This window comes from Littorina saxatilis, linkage group LG15 (genome assembly GCF_037325665.1).
Source record: "Littorina saxatilis isolate snail1 linkage group LG15, US_GU_Lsax_2.0, whole genome shotgun sequence".
NCBI lineage: Eukaryota > Metazoa > Mollusca > Gastropoda > Littorinimorpha > Littorinidae > Littorina > Littorina saxatilis.
In genome coordinates, this window is record NC_090259.1 from 25,087,878 (window position 1) to 25,105,538 (window position 17,661).

General features: G+C 43.1%; 2 protein-coding genes across 11 annotated transcripts in view; one reads left to right on the plus strand and one right to left on the minus strand.

The window, feature by feature from the left end:
• Positions 1-3,119: 3,119 nt before the first annotated feature.
• Positions 3,120-17,661, plus strand: part of LOC138948919 (E3 ubiquitin-protein ligase UBR4-like) — a 224,267-nt gene continuing 209,725 nt past the window's right edge. For all 10 annotated transcript variants that reach the window (XM_070320552.1, XM_070320561.1, XM_070320554.1 and 7 more), the window contains exons 1-5: positions 3,120-3,270; positions 9,517-9,614; positions 10,175-10,278; positions 10,745-10,880; positions 11,813-12,200. In XM_070320552.1, coding sequence (XP_070176653.1) covers positions 3,155-3,270; positions 9,517-9,614; positions 10,175-10,278; positions 10,745-10,880; positions 11,813-12,200 — 842 coding nt within the window. In that variant the 5' untranslated portion in view covers positions 3,120-3,154. The remainder of the gene's footprint in view (positions 3,271-9,516; positions 9,615-10,174; positions 10,279-10,744; positions 10,881-11,812; positions 12,201-17,661) is intronic.
• On the minus strand, positions 13,263-15,174 carry LOC138948319 (uncharacterized). Its single transcript, XM_070319830.1, has 2 exons — positions 14,495-15,174; positions 13,263-14,157 (listed from the first exon to the last, which is right to left on the minus strand). The coding sequence occupies exons 1-2, from the start codon at positions 15,169-15,171 to the stop codon at positions 13,263-13,265; spliced, it is 1,572 nt and encodes a 523-aa protein (XP_070175931.1). The 5' UTR covers positions 15,172-15,174.

Sequence of the window (17,661 nt, forward strand, 5' to 3'; positions counted from 1 at the left end):
CGAAAAGTCGGATATGACGTCATCAAAGACATTTATCGAAAAAATGAAAAAAAACGTCCGGGGATATCATACCCAGGAACTCTCATGTCAAATTTCATAAAGATCGGTCCAGTAGTTTAGTCTGAATCGCTCTACACACACACACACACGCACAGACACACACACATACACCACGACCCTCGTCTCGATTCCCCCCTCGATGTTAAAACATTTAGTCATAACTTGACTAAATGTAAAAATGCAGTTGTCAGGTCATGTGACACACAGAGAAAAAGTTTCTGTTCCTTATTCTTTTCTCCGCCTCCGCCACACACACACACACACACCTAGAAAATATTAAAAAATTGGCAAAAGAGAAAAACAAGTCGCGTAAGGCGAAAATACAACATTTAGTCAAGTAGCTGTCGAACTCACAGAATGAAACTGAACGCAATGCAACGCAGCAAGACCGTATACTCGTAGCATCGTCAGTCCACCGCTCATGGCAAAGGCAGTGAAATTGACAAGAAGAGCGGGGTAGTAGTTGCGCTGAGAAGGATAGCACGCTTTTCTGTACCTCTCTTCGTTTTAACTTTCTGAGCGTGTTTTCAATCCAAACATATCATATCTATATGTTTTTGGAATCAGGAACCGACAAGGAATAAGATGAAAGTGTTTTTAAATTGATTTTGAAAATTTAATTTTGATCATAATTTTTATATTTTTAATTTTCAGAGCTTGTATTTAATCCAAATATAACATATTTATATGTTTTTGGAATCAGAACATGATGGAAAATAAGCTGAACGTAAATTTGGATCGTTTTATATTAAAAAAATTTTTTTTTACAATTTTCAGATTTTTAATGACCAAAGTCATTAATTAATTTTTAAGCCACCACGCTGAAATGCAATACCGAAGTCCGGGCTTTGTCGGAGATTACTTGACCAAAATTTCAACCAATTTGGTTGAAAAATGAGAGCGTGACAGTGCCGCCTCAACTTTCACGAAAAGCCGGATATGACGTCATCAAAGACATTTATCAAAAAAATGAAAAAAACGTCTGAGGATATCATACCCAGGAACTCTCATGTCAAATTTCATAAAGATCGGTCCAGTAGTTTAGTCTGAATCGCTCTACACACACACACAGACAGACAGACAGACACACACACACACACACACACACACACACACACATACACCACGACCCTCGTCTCGATTCCCCCTCTACGTTAAAAAATTTAGTCAAAACTTGACTAAATGTAAAAAGGCATACATGTACTACGAAACAATGTCAGCAAACAAAAATTCAAAAACGGAGTTAAAAAATAGCAAGTCGCGTAAGGCGAAATTACAACATTTAGTCAAGTAGCTGTCGAACTCACAGAATGAAACTGAACGCAATGCAACGCAGCAAGACCGTCATACTCGTAGCATCGTCAGTCCACCGCTCATGGCAAAGGCAGTGAAATTAATAAGAAGAGCGGGGTAGTAGTTGCGCTAAGAAGGATAGCACGCTTTTCTGTACCTCTCTTTGTTTTAACTTTCTCAGCGTGTTTTTAATCCAAACATATCATATCAATATGTTTTTGGAATCAGGAACCGACAAGGAATAAGATGAAAGTGTTTTTAAATTGATTTCGACAATTTAATTTTGATAATAATTTTTATATATTTAATTTTCAGAGCTTGTTTTTCATCCAAATATAACATATTTATATGTTTTTGGAATCAGAAAATGATGGAGAATAAGATGAACGTAAATTTGGATCGTTTTATAAATTTTTATTTTTTTTTACAATTTTCATATTTTTAATGACCAAAGTCATTAATTAATTTTTAAGCCACCAAGCTGAAATGCAATACCGAAGTCCGGGCTTCGTCGAAGATTACTTGACCAAAATTTCAACCAATTTGGTTGAAAAATGAGAGCGTGACAGTGCCGCCTCAACTTTCACGAAAAGCCGGATATGACGTCATAAAAGACATTTATCGAAAAAATGAAAAAAACGTCTGGGGATATCATACCCAGGAACTCTCATGTCAAATTTCATAAAGATCGGTCCAGTAGTTTAGTCTGAATCGCTCTACACACACACACAGACAGACAGACACACACACACACGCACGCACGCACGCACATACACCACGACCCTCGTCTCGATTCCCCCTCTATGTTAAAACATTTAGTCAAACCTTGACTAAATGTAAACAAGTCGCGTAAGGCGAAAATACAACATTTAGTCAAGTAGCTGTCGAACTCACAGAATGAAACTGAACGCAATGCAACGCAGCAAGACCGTATACTCGTAGCATCGTCAGTCCACCGCTCACGGCAAAGGCAGTGAAATTGACAAGAAGAGCGGGGTAGTACTTGCGCTGAGAAGGATAGCACGCTTTTCTGTACCTCTCTTCGTTTTAACTTTCTGAGCGTGTTTTTAATCCAAACATATCATATCTATATGTTTTTGGAATCAGGAACCGACAAGGAATAAGATGAAAGTGTTTTTAAATTGATTTCGAAAATTTAATTTTCATATTAATTTTTATATATTTAATTTTCAGAGCTTGTTTTTAATCCAAATATAACATATTTATATGTTTTTGGAATCAGCAAATGATGGAGCATAAGATGAATGTAAATTTGGATCGTTTTATAAATTCTTTTTTTTTTTACAATTTTCAGATTTTTAATGACCAAAGTCATTAATTAATTTTTAAGCCACCAAGCTGAAATGCAATACCGAAGTCCGGGCTTCGTCGAAGATTACTTGACCAAAATTTCAATGCCGCCTCAACTTTCACGAAAAGCCGAATATGACGTCATCAAAGACATTTATCAAAAAAATGAAAAAAACGTTCGGGGATTTCATACCCAGGAACTCTCATGTCAAATTTCATAAAGATCGGTCCAGTAGTTTAGTCTGAATCGCTCTACACACACACACAGACAGACACACACACACACACACACACACACACGCACACACACGCACGCACATACACCACGACCCTCGTCTCGATTCCCCCCTCTACGTTAAAACATTTAGTCAAAACTTGACTAAATTTAAAAACATGCCAAGGGACAAAACTCATTTCAAACCCGTCAAGATATTGCCTCCCTTGGAATATCTTCTGCGTTGGAGAAGTGAGAAAAAAGATTACAACAAAGATGGCGACTAACGCCGGACTTCCCTGGTCCTTGGCGATAAAACCGTTACTTTCGACATCTTACCCTTCGTTTCCCAAAAGTGACATTCCAGAATTTACCAAGGCAATCTTACGAAGGTATTGTATTTGACAATTTCTATTCTACAGCCAGTAAGGTATTGCAAGGACATGCCCCATATCTGCGTTGTTTCGATTTTGCGAGTCACGATTATTTTTGGTTCAGGAATTATTTACCACTCATAGATTATGGCGATGGGATTGTCTCTGATTTGTTTAATTTCTTTATTTTTCATGTTATGAATTGAAAAAAACAAGTAGTATAGTTTTGCTGAGCTTTAAGTCCAGTTTAAACCACGGATGCTGCAGTTTGTTCATTCGAATCATTGCTTTCTTCGTAAACCTGCTTGTGCAAGTGGGTAAAGGGGCAGACAAGCGTGACTTGTGACGTCTGTAACAGACCATAGTGTGAAACGGGTGCTCCATTTAAATTTTTAGTATTTATCTAACCTTTGACGTCTTCCTTCAAATCATTTCATTACAATTTTCTCTCATTTGTTTTTCGTTGTCTTGAATGTTCTCTCAATTCCTGGTTTTCCTTTTTACATTTAGTCAAGTTTTGACTAAATGTTTTAACATAGAGGGGGGAATCGAGACGAGGGTCGTGGTGTAGTGTGTGTGTGTGTGTGTGTGTGTAGATCGATTCAGAGTAAACTACTGGACCGATCTTTATGAAATTTTTCATGAGAGTTCCTGGGTATGATATCCCCAGACGTTTTTTTCATTTTTTCGATAAATGTATTTATTTGATGACGTCATATATTTGTAAAAGTTGAGGCGGCACTGTCACACCCTCATTTTTCAATCAAATTGATTGAAATTTTGGCCAAGCAATCTTCGACGAAGGCCGGACTTTGGTATTGCATTTCAGCTTGGAGGCTTACAAATTGATTAATGACTTTGATCATTAAAAATCTGAAAATTGTAATTAAAACATTTTTTTTATAAAACGATCCAAAATTACGTTTATTGTATTCTTCATCATTTTCTGATTCCAAAAACATATAAATATGTTATATTCGGATTAAAAACAAACTCTGAAAATTAAAAATATAAAAATTATGATTAAAATAAATTTTCCAAAATCGATTTAAAAACAATTTCATCTTATTCCTTGTTCGTTCCTGATTCCAAAAACATATAGATATGATATGTTTGGATTAAAAACACGTTCAGAGAGTTAAAAAGAATAGAGATATAGAAAAGCCTGCTATCCTCCTCAGCGCAACCGCTACAGCGCTTTTTTGGATTGTTAATTTCACTGCCTTTGCCACGAGCGGTGGACAGATGATGCTACGAGTGTACGGTCTTGCGGAAAAAATGCAATGCGTTCAGTTTCATTCTGTGAGTTCGACTGAGCTTGACTAAATGTTGTATTTTCGCCTTACGCGACTTGTTTCTGTCTTGGACTTGATGTTCAATCAGTTACAATTAACTTACACTTGCAGTTGTACAATTAATATAAATTAAGTAGAAGTGCAATGCCAAGGCACTGCATACCCCCCGCGAAGGACAAATCCACTCTCTCTCCCTCTCTCCCTCTCTCCCTCTCTCCCTCTCTCTCTCTCCCTCTCTCTCTCTCTCTCTCTCTCCCTCTCTCTCTCTCTCCCCCTCTCTCTCTCCCCCTCTCTCTCTCCTCTCTCTCTCTCTCTCTCTCTCTCACACACACACACAGACACACACACACACACACTAAAGTCTTATTGACTCACACAAATCTCATACACACACATACACACAAAGACAGACATACACACATGCACTCATTCACACTCACTCACACGTACTCACGTACTCACGCACTCACTCACTCACAGAAACTTAATACACACAAAACACACACTCATGCGCACATATAATTAGACGGACACACACACCTTTACAAACAAACACACACAAACTCATGAACACAAGCACACACATACACGGCACAGCCACTTTCTCTCTTTCTTACACTTACACACGCAAACGCACATAAATAACCACACACTCTCTCTCTTTCACACACACACACACACAAACAGTAACACTAACACATGTGCACAAAATGCACCCACACACACACATCGCGCGAGAGAGAAAGACCGCAAAGAAGGGATGACGTCATGATGCATGACATCATCTTCTTACGCAAGCTTTATCCATAGACTTGGAAACTATAGAATTTCTACCCGGCCAAAGCGGCCTTGGGTGGCTTTTGCTCCAAAACTGGGGGAAGCCATTTTACCCGCCGTAAAGTATGTTCTCAATTTTTGGTGAACTTCCATCCCCAACTGTAGCTGCTGACCGGGCACAAAGAATCCTTCTTTTTCATGTATTATCGGGATGAGCATTTCTCAAGTCGATTACAATATAGCGTTTGTGGGATACCTCCAGCTTTGCTGGGATAATATTTATATATTTTTTTTATATTACTCCATTTGGCTCAAGTAAGTGTAACATAAAAAAGATGGCCCTTAATGAGGGATGTCGTTAGGCGTCAGGCATCGGACATAGATCGATTAAAAGGCTCAAATGTCAGATCCACATAAGAACTCCATTCCTTCGGACACTGCGTTATTTGATAATTTTCCTCTCATGATAGAAATCTTAAAAAAGCGACCGGGCGCTCTCGCGTACAGGTGCACTGAAGTTGTGCAGTGCAGATCTTGCGTTTTCAGAACTGTTTGTGGTATGAGCCGTTTGCGTACACCCGTCTACAGCACACTAAAGTTAGGGAGACAACTCCAACTGACCAAGGCTCGCGTCTGCTTTAATTTGATTTTGGTTAGAGATGAAGCGCACGGCACTGAATTATGCCACCAAAAAAACCTAAAGCCTGTCAAGTACAGCAAAAGCTGAACACGTTTGGCGTTTCAACGGCATCGTGTGCTACATTACGGCCAAGAACATGGGAAAACACGGCTAGCTATAGCATCATTCTTGAAAATGACAGTGCCAATGTCAGTGTCGCAGCTGAAACCTCCACAATCACGGAAAGTAAAGTTTCGTCACTTGAAGATGGTGTCGCTACAGCAGGAAACTCACACAAACGGTCTTTTAATCAGGTTGACTATTCACGGCTGACCCTGTTTACAGTTTAGTACTAGTTGGTCAGAATTTGACAGCAAAGAGACCATCTATACATATAGGCAAACTGTTTTGTCGAATCTGTCAAGAAAAAGCTCTGCCAGGAAATCATGCAGTTTGTGTGCCAATCAAAGTAAGAGTGCTGAAGTTTTTGGTTGCTTTTTAGTTTTTTTGTTTCTTTTTTGTGTGTGTATGAGTTATGAGTTATGAAACAAAAGTAATAAAACAATATACGCACACAATGTTGGTGCAAACACTGATATGTGTGTGTGCACATGATTGTGTTTTTCACAAAATTATAATGTGCTATTAAAATGTCTGAAAGCAGTCAAATGTCCTATTGATGCCGAAGAGCTCAGGACATTTGTCCTATAAGTATGAATTTGTTGCAACATCCCTGCTTAATAAGAAGATAATGTCTGTACGTTTAAGAGGAGTCAGTATGGTAGACCGCCCATTCCTGTGTACTGTAAGCTACTACTAGCTCCCCCCAGGCTTTCAGGACCACCATGGAGGCCTGGCTCAGAGGAAATAGATTTTGCCGATGTACTTATAGTCAACTGACTGACGTTTATTTCCTTCGCGAATACCAAAAACGAAACATCAATGTTTTGAACGGAAGTCATTGCCAAAAAATATAGATGCCAGAGTGGTTTCCCTTGGACAAGGGAAACCACACTCAGCGTTTGCGTTCGCCGGTTCGCGATAGTTTATCAGTCAGTCACTGAGTCAGTGCTTTCGATTTGGATTTAAACATCATGTCGCAACCAAACAATAAAAAAAACAAGAGGCGAAGCCTTCAAGGCTCACGTAAGAAATCGACAAACAGTAACACAAACTCAATCACTCCGTCACACATACACACACACACACAGTAAGCATAGGTGACACTGTGCAAGAAAGCGAGACAATAGATCTAGATCTGTCTGTCTGCATGTAGCCTACTTACAGACACGACTGCCAACTAGTCTCAGCCCGCTCAAAATAACAATGACCGAGACATTCCTTCGCGTGATGTCTAACCCTCTTACGCCATAATGTGACGTCTTCAAATGACGAAATGTTAAAGTTTCTACCACAGACATACACACGCACGCACGCACATATGCACGCACAGACAGACAAAGTTACGATCGCATAGGCTACACTTCGTGAGCCAATAATTTGGCCAAGGTTTGCTACCCGTCGCCAAGGTAAGTGATTCCGGACAAAATGATAGGAACACCGCGAATGTGAACAGTGTCAGTGTGAGTGGTAGTAGTGTTGTCGAGTCGATCGAAGCAGACGACATAGCAGACGATAGTCACCGCGAATCGAAATCTGCTGAGCCAGAGAATGAAAAGCGTCCTCCAAATCGTGGTTTCCAAGCAAAATGGCTCACTCTACACGGTCTTTTATTGGTGTTTTACCAGTCATGTTTCCCAAGGCTTGTCAAGATTTGCACAAGATTGGACTTTCAAGAAATTAAAGTTAAAGGTTTGAAAAAGTTTCAGAGAACTGGTGTCTGATGTGTTTCAGTTGCAGTATGCAACATATTATCCAGGGGCGGATTAGGGGGGGTGTCACAGGGGTTCCGGACACCCCCCTCTCCCGGCTGCCCCCCCCCCCAAAAAAAAAAAAATCTGTCTGTGATTTTTTCTCTTTTTTTCTGTCTGTAAAGCCGGGGGAAGAGTTAATTGTTTAGTTGTCACAGTATGCCTTCTAACCATACTATATGATGTCGGGAGCAGATATCAGTGAAGATAAATTGCCATTATTTAATACTAACGTTAAAAGAAATAATGAGTGGCTGCCGACACCAGTTGATCATGTTTAAAATCAAGGATAAGCCACAAATTGTTTATAAAAGAGCTAAAATTCTTCAGCTTCAGGGGGGCTTTGCCCCCCAGACCCCCCAGCGGGACCCTGGACAATCAAAGCCTGACCAATACAGAAAAACAAATGGACCCCAGGTTCAAACCCCCCCCCCCCCCCCCCCCCCCCCACTCTCTCTGGCTTAACTGCTCCGCTCTGTAATTTGTGTTCCTGAGACAATGATTGTATGTATTGGTGTTCCCCTCTTGAGTCTTGTGCTTCAATGTTGCGGTGACTTTGTATGAGCCAAAATAATGGCCGAAAATTTTCCAAGATGTCCTAAAGCTTTCTGACAGTTTCGGCCAAATGTCCCAACATGAAAATGTCTAGCAACACCCCTGTAAACACCCCTGTTCAAAAACCACTGCCCTCTCCTTCCCTCCCCGTCTCCCTCTCTGTGATCCATGTCTCCCCACCCCCAAGAAATCGGTTGTATGCAGTATGGATGTACAAGAAATTATTCTATTCTATCGCTCTTGCTCTTTGTTGTTTGTCATGTTTCATCGGGGCCCCATTGCTGAGCTAGGTAGCACTTGTTGGTAGGCTAACCCAACGGTCCAGGGCCTGTCAGGCTGTGACTGGGTTTCAGGGCGAATCACATAAAGTTTGCAACTGTGTGTGTTTTAAATCTATATCTATATACGGCTTGTGTGTGTCTGTCTGTGTGTTCGCGATTCACCGTCAAAGTTCTGGATGGATCTGCTTCAAATTTGGTGGGCATATTCAGGTAGACCCCGGACACAATCGTGGAAAATTTTGAACACGTGCATGCTCTCAGCGCACAGCGCTGAACCGATTTTGGTTTTTCTGTACATCCATTCCCAGTAACTCTTCCTTATCTTCTCCAGTGTTTTGTGCGTTTATCTCCCTTCCTTCGTACGGTGCGCCGGCAAAGCCGGCGTACACCCGGCAAAGCCAGGTCCCCGGCGAAGCCGGGTATTCGGCTCTACTTCTTCTCGGCGAAGCCGTACCCGGCGAAGCGGGTATTCATCTAGTATAATATATATATATAGACTATCCTGTATCCACTTTATCTTTCACTCTATGGACCTTAGGCGCACCAACCAATGAGTATAGTTGCTCTATTTCCTCGGTCATTTGAAGAAGCAGAAGACCTAAAATTTGCCAACTGATGTGGCTTTCCGGAAGGAAATTAAGTATTTATTGTGATTTACCCCTAAACACATTTTTACTAATTTTAGTCAGTGGTGCACTTCTCTGCACTAGTTCTGGACATTGGCAGCAGGATATTGATTTTATGGAAATATCTAAGTGAAGATTATGATGCATTGGTCGCTGTTTAGTGTTTAGATTCACTTGACGTTCTGATTGTTATGACTCAATATGAGAAAAATTTGTTGCATAATGTCGCTCTTCTTTCAGTGAAAAGGACATTCTTGAACATGACGAGGAGTATGAGCCTTTCTATTCCTCTTTCGTGGCACTGGCAAGCCACTTCCTCAGCACAGAGTGCAATTCTCGTAAGCTACTTTTAGATTGTTTGTGAATGTACTAAAATAATAAATGTCCTAATTCAATGGTATATATGAGTCCTGCTAATTAATGTATCAGCTTTCTTCTTGTTCAAGTTGTTGTGTTAAGCTTAGTGTACAATTTTTGTGAGTGCAGTGTGCATCTGTATCTCTGTGGTAGTTTGAACTTTGATATGAAGTAAAACTTTGCTTTGGGAATGGGAGCTTAGGAAATAATAAGAAGACTTGTGCAGCTTTTTGTATTCACAAGTAAAGACTAAGAGCATGAAACATATGAACATGTCAATGTTTTCTGTATGTTAGATTTTATTAGTATCAAGCCATAACCTTGATGTGATTGTGTTGTAATTTTACCATGTTTCTTAGTAAAGTAACTTAGTTGTTATACATTGTGGTGGTTTGTCATACTGTATTCACAGTCTCGCTCAAAGCTTAATAATGTGACAGTGAAACTCGAAGATGATGATAGCCTTTTTTTTTTTAAGTTTTGCGCTGTCAATGGTAGTTGGTACACATGCTTTTATGTTAAACTTGTGTAACTTTTGCAGTGTCCAGAGCAAACCTCAATCAGTCGATTGCTGCCTGCAAGGTCCTCTTGCGCTTTCTGCTGCTCAGAATGCAGTCACGGTCAGAGAGCTGCACCATTTCACAGGTAAGAAAAATATCACCAACACTTGCTCACGGTCAGATGCATTTGTAGAGATAGACACTCTGTCTCAGCCTTACACTCACGTATACAGTGGAACCCCCCTTTTAAGACCTCCAAACATCTGAGAAAATCAGGTCTTAAAAAGGAGGGAGTCTTAAATTGGGGGTAAATTTACAGAGGTTATGAACAGAAAGTCTGAGAAAACAAGGTCTTAAAAAGGAGGGAGTCTTAGATTGGGGGGTCTTAAAAGGGGGTTCTACTGTACTATGTTCCTTTAGTAGTGTAATGTAACAATACTGACATTAGTTTCTGTCTGTCTTCTTCTACACTTGTTATCTTCATTCTCTCCTTCTTACTATTTTTTTTATATATATTATTTTGCTGAGGAAGACTTTGGTCGAAACTTGTTCTATTTACTGTTTCTATGTTTGCAATTGCATCTGGTGAGTCATGTTTTGTGACATTGCAGAAATACCTGATGATTCTGATCCGAGGGCTGTGCAAGGGGGGCGGCTGCCTGTCCAAATCGGATGTGGCGACCTTCACCTCCATGATGAAGACCTCCAAACAGCCCCCCATCCTTCGTGGTGATGCCGAAACTGCAGGTAATATTGTGATTGCTTTCTATTCTCAATTTTGGCTCAGTATTCTTGTCATTTATGATTGATTCGAATTTGTTGTAAAGTTGTGTGAATTGAGAATAAACATGTTTTTTGTGGGGTTTTTTGCTTGTTGATTTTAAGTCTTTTTATGTCTTTTGAGGTCAGAATCGATTTATTTGTTTGCCGGTGTAAAACTATAGAACATGTCTGTTTGTTGCCTTGTTTGTTGCCTTGTTTATTGTCTGTTGTAAATGGTTATGTTATTTTATATGTTTATTTGCTTGAACTGTTTTTACATGTGAAATGTTGAATTTTGATTTCCAGTGTTCATTTTTAGGGTTTGTAAAGTGCTCTCTATACATTTGCAGGTGAATAGCGCATATAACTAGATCAGTCCAGAATGTTTTATTATCATTATTGTAATCTATGCTGTATCTTTGAGAGAAGTATTAGAATTTTGTGTATTCTTTATAAGCATCAAGTTCTGGCACTTTGCATTTAGTTCATAACCTGCTGTTTGATTTACAATCACCTTTGCATGTGGCTGAGCAAGTACTTTGATGTTTTTGACTTTTTTCTCCAGATGCCAGGTATATAACAGTCTGTTTGGAAACTGTAGTTACTTTGTAGCAAGGCTTTATATTATGTGTAGATGACATTTTAAAAGTGACTTCTGTTGTGTGGGTAACATGATATATTAATTGACTGTGTTTCTTCGTATTGTTGTGGTTACAGCATGAAAAGTTAAGATGAAAAGTGCTGTGAGCAGGTAAAGAAGGAGTTAGTGCATTTTTTTGAATCATCTTTCCAAGCCTTTGGTTCAGTTGTATTAACTTTTGGTTTATAATACCGTGGAGGCAGAGCAGACTGAACATACAGAGAAAAGTACATTTTGTGTTCTTCCAATTAGATTGCATTCACGCTTTCTGTTGTAGAAGGGACAGAGCAGACGGAACAGAAAGAGAAGGAGAGAAAGCTGTCGCGCTTGGACACAGGCAGCAACCTTTTCGACCAGCTGACCTCCGTGCTGGACCAGACGGTCCCCATTTCCGTGTCCAAGATGGACTCCAACCTTGACCCCAGCTCCATCACCTCCCACGACAGCCGAGCCTCTGGCGGCGAGACCATGGAAGACATGGTGACGTCGTTTGCCAGGAAGAACTCGAGCTGTCTACTGCAGCTGAACGGCGCTAACATTTTGGTGGAGTCTTGCGGCCAGTTGATATATCTGTCCAGATACCAGCAGCGCTATAGAGACGCCCTGGCTGGCACCTCTTTCCTCTTGCCTGCCACGCTGTCCGAAGCTTTGACCACAAGAAACACGTAAGTTGGTTGGAGGGAAAAAATGTGTTAGTAGCAGAAATATACGTATGCAAGTGTTGCAGGTAAAATGTTATGAGCTCGTTGTCTTGATGATAGCTTTATTGTTTAGTTAACCAGCTTGTATTCGAGACGAGTAGTTCACAGGCACGTACAGAAATCTGTAAGTGTTTTGTGTGATGTGCTTGTTGTGTTGATGATGGGTTATTATGTAGTACTTTGTCTTGTATTTTGGGCAGGTGTCAAGAAGAACAGGGGTGGAAATGTTTTTTGTCATGTATTCATGTCATGCTTACTTATTCCAGACTCTTTAGAAAAGCATATGCTTGATACTCAAGAGTAATTGCATAGGCGGCAATTACATGCTTTACAAGTTCACATAAATGTGACAGTCCATCACAAAATCAGTCTTAAGGGGAGAGGTGGCACGAAAAATTTCTACTGGATGTTTGCACTTTTTCTTGCAATATTTGTACGTATTATCAAGCAAAAACACATAAAAAGACTCATTTGTGCCAAAAAATTGCCTGGGGGTCTTTTTATGGGTAAAAACGCTCGATTTTTGACAAAAAAACATGAAACGGCCTATTCAGCTCTAGCGTGATATTTTAGAAATTTCTCAAGCTAACAACCTCATATTTGTTGTTATGAACTCACAAGTAGCGTTTCTCAGTAGTTACAGAGCATTTTTGTGAGTATCAGCCTTAGTTTCCATAAAAATAAAAAAAATTGGCCGACATTATATTTTCGCATGAAAATGCTATGTCAGGCTTTTATTCTAATTCATAAAAAACAAAAAACAAATTTTTTTAAAAAAGCGCTCCTGTAACTACGGGGCGAATTCATTTACAATGATTGGGGTGAAAAAATTGGTAGTCTACCACAAGTAGATGAGAAGTGAAGACCTTCGTCGCGTGGTTACCGTCCTTGAAAATCATATTCTGAGAAAATGGTGATTGAAAGTTTGTGAAATGTTTCTGTAAAAAAGATGAAGACAGATGGCCAAATAAAGATGATATGAGTGCTCCTGTATTGTTCACAGACTTCTTGAAATGGTTCAGTTACTTATTCTCCCCCGTCTCCCATCAGTCCAGCTCCGTACACCTCCCCCTCCTGGTCTTCTTGCTGCTCCAGCTGGCGTTGACGACCCGCACATCTTGCCCTACGGGCTGCCACAGCGGCCACAGCTGTTGCTTTCTCTGCTTTCTGAATCCTAACCTTGTCTTTCTTGGCCAAAGCAGCCTCCATGAGATCAGTTATTGGCAAGCTCATGTGGTCCATGACCTGTGCCAGTGCAAAGTTGCCTCTGTTGAACTTCGCAACAGCCTCAGCGGTGGCTGCTTCCACCCGGCCTTTCCCAACAAAGATTTCTTTGGGGCAGTGTCCCCACATGACATTGTGCAGAGACTCGTTACTGTTCTGGGTTTTGCCATGGGCCACGCGCTTGAGAAGAATGGGATTGGTCATTCTTCTGTAGATGGGCAGAACAGCATGCGAGACTTCCCTGGACAAGGCGGTGCCGTTGTGCTCTGCGTGTGGAGGTGGTGGTTGCTCTTCTGCCCTGGCTCTTTGAAAAAAGCACCATGAGGCTGGCCCAGCTGGACATCTGTCGTGGTGAGGGTCCTCGTCAGTTGAAGTTACATGGAAGAAAGTGGCCCAGATCGCCTGCTCCATGGCTCGCTGATCTTCAAGGTTGTTGAGGATTGCGCTACGGAAGTAGTTTTGCAAGCGTTGGCACTTTTCCTTGGTTAGTCGCCCCTCCCCTCTTCCACCAAGCCTTTCATCCTTTGCTGCCTTGCGGAGAGCTGTGCCCATTCTCTTGGGGAGGTGGTTGGTACATTCCAGCTTGGTGATGGGACGTGTGGGACCGTAGGGCTGAGCTGCAGCCACAGCATTGAAAGCCGTAGAATCTCCGTCCGACAGCATAGTTCTGTACCTGAGGTTGTGACGCTCAACAGACCTGCAGCACAGTAAAAATCAGAAAACCCATTGTGTAGGCAAGCAAATTGTGCACCTCTACTTGCAGAACACAATTTATGCGTTCAGGATTTGCTTATAAAGTTATAAAGGGGGGGGGGGGGGGTGGTGTGTTACAAAATATTTTCACAGTAGTATTGTTTTGTTCTTGTTTTGTTATAAAAGGCTATAAATGAACTTTGTTATTGTTACTAATTCATAATCGAATCTTCGTGCACTCTCTCTCTCTCTCTCTCTCTCTCTCTCTCTCTCTCTCTCTGTTCTGAACTTCAAAAATTAAAAGATAGGCTATGGTGGGGGTATACAGATTATATTCTTACCTTCCCCATAACTCCAACGCTGCATCCCTCTCCATAGACTTTGCAGATCCCTGGTGGTTGATGCTGCACTCAGCCCGGTGTTGCTGCTCCCATCGCAGTTGTTGGGCAGGGGTCATCTCCTCCAACTTCTCCTTATTCATGGCACATGTGTGGCAGTAGGTGGATTTTACAGAGAAGTCGAGCACCAACCCAGTGAGAACGTCAACCACCACTCCTACACCATAATGTGATGAAAAACCCCTTTTATGCCAGGTGCCATCAAAGGCAACATCTACCCAAAGAATACCGTCATCTTCTTCCCAGGCAGCGTCTTCATCCTCTTCGTCAAACTGGACATCTGCTCTACCTTGAGGAAAGGTCTGCCTGTATGCAACATTTACATGCTCAACAGTTTCCACCAGTGTGACATTTGTTACGGCCAAGATGCTGGCATTGACCTTTTTATCAATTCTTTGATATGAGCTTTTGTTCATCACGGGCATGCCAAACACTGTGCACAGCTTTTCCACACTTGAGTACCCACTGCCAATCTCATGCGAGTATAGGACAATCTGTTTGTTCACGTCAAAGGGAACATTCTTCATGTGGTTGCGGTTGCTCTCTCTAGGTGAAGAAAATTCTGACCGTCTGTACTGGCAGCTGTCACAGCAAAGTGCTAACTCTTGGGACAAGCCCATGGATTCTCCAGCGCGTATCGTTAAATGTCCTGCTTCGCATTCCGGGCACTTCACATCCGATAATAGCGAGTTGAGCTGACCACACTCAACGATACACCATGTACGTTTCGGTTCAGCAGGCACATCGGCTGGCACTTGTGCGTTCTGCAAGTCATCGGCACCACTGAATCTTCTTAGCTTCTTCGCAGAGGCTGAAGCACCCTCTATTAAATTACATATTCCTACTCCGAATCACATGTAGCAGTTGACTCAGTCTAAAGTGCTAGGTCTGAAAAGGCTACCCGTCTAAGGGGAGCAACCCCAACTAAAAAAGTGTAAACGTAGCTATGGTAATGACGACGCACCCAGGGAGTTACCTCCCCTCCTGCGTACTACGTCACTACTGCTACTGACCACGTGACCCCTATCATTCGACACTTCAGCTTTCTAGGGAGCAGGTCGTGAATTTTTTGGCTCTAGTGGAAGTTCGCTGTTTGGTGTTTGCTTAGACACCCACCGGCACCCACACCCGTCTCTTCACCCGCTGCACTGGTAGTTGGTGAGCTCGTTCCTTTACTTGTATCGAACGTAATTTTTCAGTTGCTACTTGAAATTTTCGGCCACGTGTTGGTCACGTATTTTGTGGTAGCCATTTTGGAATTTTGTGTCTCCATTTTGTTGTCAGCATGTCTGACGGAGACAAAAAGCGCGAGCGCGGCAAGGCTGATGCGAAGGGGAAAATTAAACCCAAGTCTTCCACTTCTGTCCCTAAGCCTATTTTGGTTGTTGTTTCTGACGCGGCTAACAATGCTGTTATGACGGTCCCTATTTCTGCCCCAAATGACCAGCCGGTTGGGGGGCAGTCTAATCAACCTACGCGTACCGTTGTTTCTCGCTCGTCTTCTCTGCCTCTTGCAGATTCGACGTCGCTGGTTTCATCGTTGCTTTCTTCGCTGGTTCCCGAGCTTCGCACGTTGGTGAGAGAGGAGATGGTGCGTTCTCAGCCTTCGACTTCCGTTGTCCCGTCGATGGCTTCCTTTCCGCTTCCGGCTGTGACGCTGTCCTTGACCGAGGCGGTTGCTTCTGTGCCTTCTACCGCTGTGGTTGGCGACGCAAGTAAGTTGGGCTTGTCCGTAGGTCCTCGTGAGGCCGCTGGACGCTCCCTGCTGGGAAGCAGCCCTTTTCTGCGGGTTCACGACCCGCAAACCCCTGTTCGTTCTCACTTTGGCTTCACGGAAGACCATCGTGTCGATGAGCAATGGCGGCATTTGGTTCAGGCTTCGACGCTTCCGGCACTCGCCGGAAGTGTAGGTCCTCCGACGTACGCACCCGCTGGGGTCGTTTCCGGAGTCGACCAGCCAGTTCCGTCTGCTGCGCTTCCGGCACTCGCCGGAAGCATAGGTCCCCCGATGTACGCACCCGCTGGGGTCGTTTCCGGGGTTGACCGGACGTGGCCCTCTGGGCAATCGGCCTTCCGGCCGCCGTCCACAGTGTCTGCGCTTCCGCCTTTCGCGGTCGCGTCTGATACTTTTCCGGCTCAGACCGGATCTGCTGCTTCTTCCGCTTCCGCTTCCTCTCGGGTGGCGGTCGCGGGGGGGCATCACCAGCCCTTTGGGCAGGTGTCTCAGCCCTGGCCGGGGCAGTCAGCGCTTCCGTCTTCGGTTGTTGCTTCGACTGCGGTTCCGGTTCCGGCGGCTGTGGGCATGCCGTCCTCTTACTCTTTCCCTATTCAGGGCATGAGTTCGGATGGCATTGGAGTGGACGGGTTTCCGGTTTCCGGTTACGGTGTTCACCGCCCTTCTACCAGCAACGTGGACTTCGGTCCTTCGCCGGATGTTTCGGATATTCAGTCCGTCGCCAGCGAGGCTGCACGTGTTGGTTATCCGGAGAGACTCAAAGTGGCCCTTGAGGCCGCTGCTGAGGTCACTTCGAGATATTTCGCGGAAGGGGCTTCGGTCTCGTCGGCTGCCGCTTCGACGGCACCGTCCGCGATGGCTGATTTTCGCTCTGGGAAGGAGGATGACTCATACTTCCGGTTTTTGGAGTCTCCTTCCATAGCCTTTCAGCTTTCTCAAGTTTTGGCCAAGCCATCTCCTTCCGGAAGCGGAATTCCTTCACTTCCGGTTCCGCTGCTTGTGCCTCACGGCTCAGTTCCGGAGCTGGCTCAGCAGTGGATGGCTTCGCCTTCTCAGGCTTCTGCATTCGCTCTGTCGTCTCACAAGCGGTTGGTTTTGCAGAAGTCTCCTAGGAACTTGTTGGATGCTTTCGCTCTCCCGCGTTCATCTTTGACAGTTCCTCCGGAGATGCTTGCCTTGTTGGCCAAGCCTATCAAGAAGGATGACGGCGTGCTCTTTTCTGAGAACACGCTGATTGCTTCTGAAGAGGCAGGGCGTCAGCAGCTGGAGCTTGCCTCCATTGCTGAGACTCTCATTCGGGCCCTCTCTCGTGCCCTCACTGATTCGCTGAATCCGTTCTCTCTCAGCGAGGATCAGGATGCGGATGACGTCTCCA

Coding starts and splice junctions, on each gene's coding strand:
- LOC138948319 (XM_070319830.1), bottom strand. CDS start 15,171: ATGGGCTTGTCCCAAGAGTTAGCACTTTGCTGTGACAGCTGCCAGTAC. Junction 14,158..14,494: donor GCGTTGGAGTTATGGGGAAG/GTAAGAATATAA, acceptor ACTGTGCTGCAG/GTCTGTTGAGCGTCACAACC.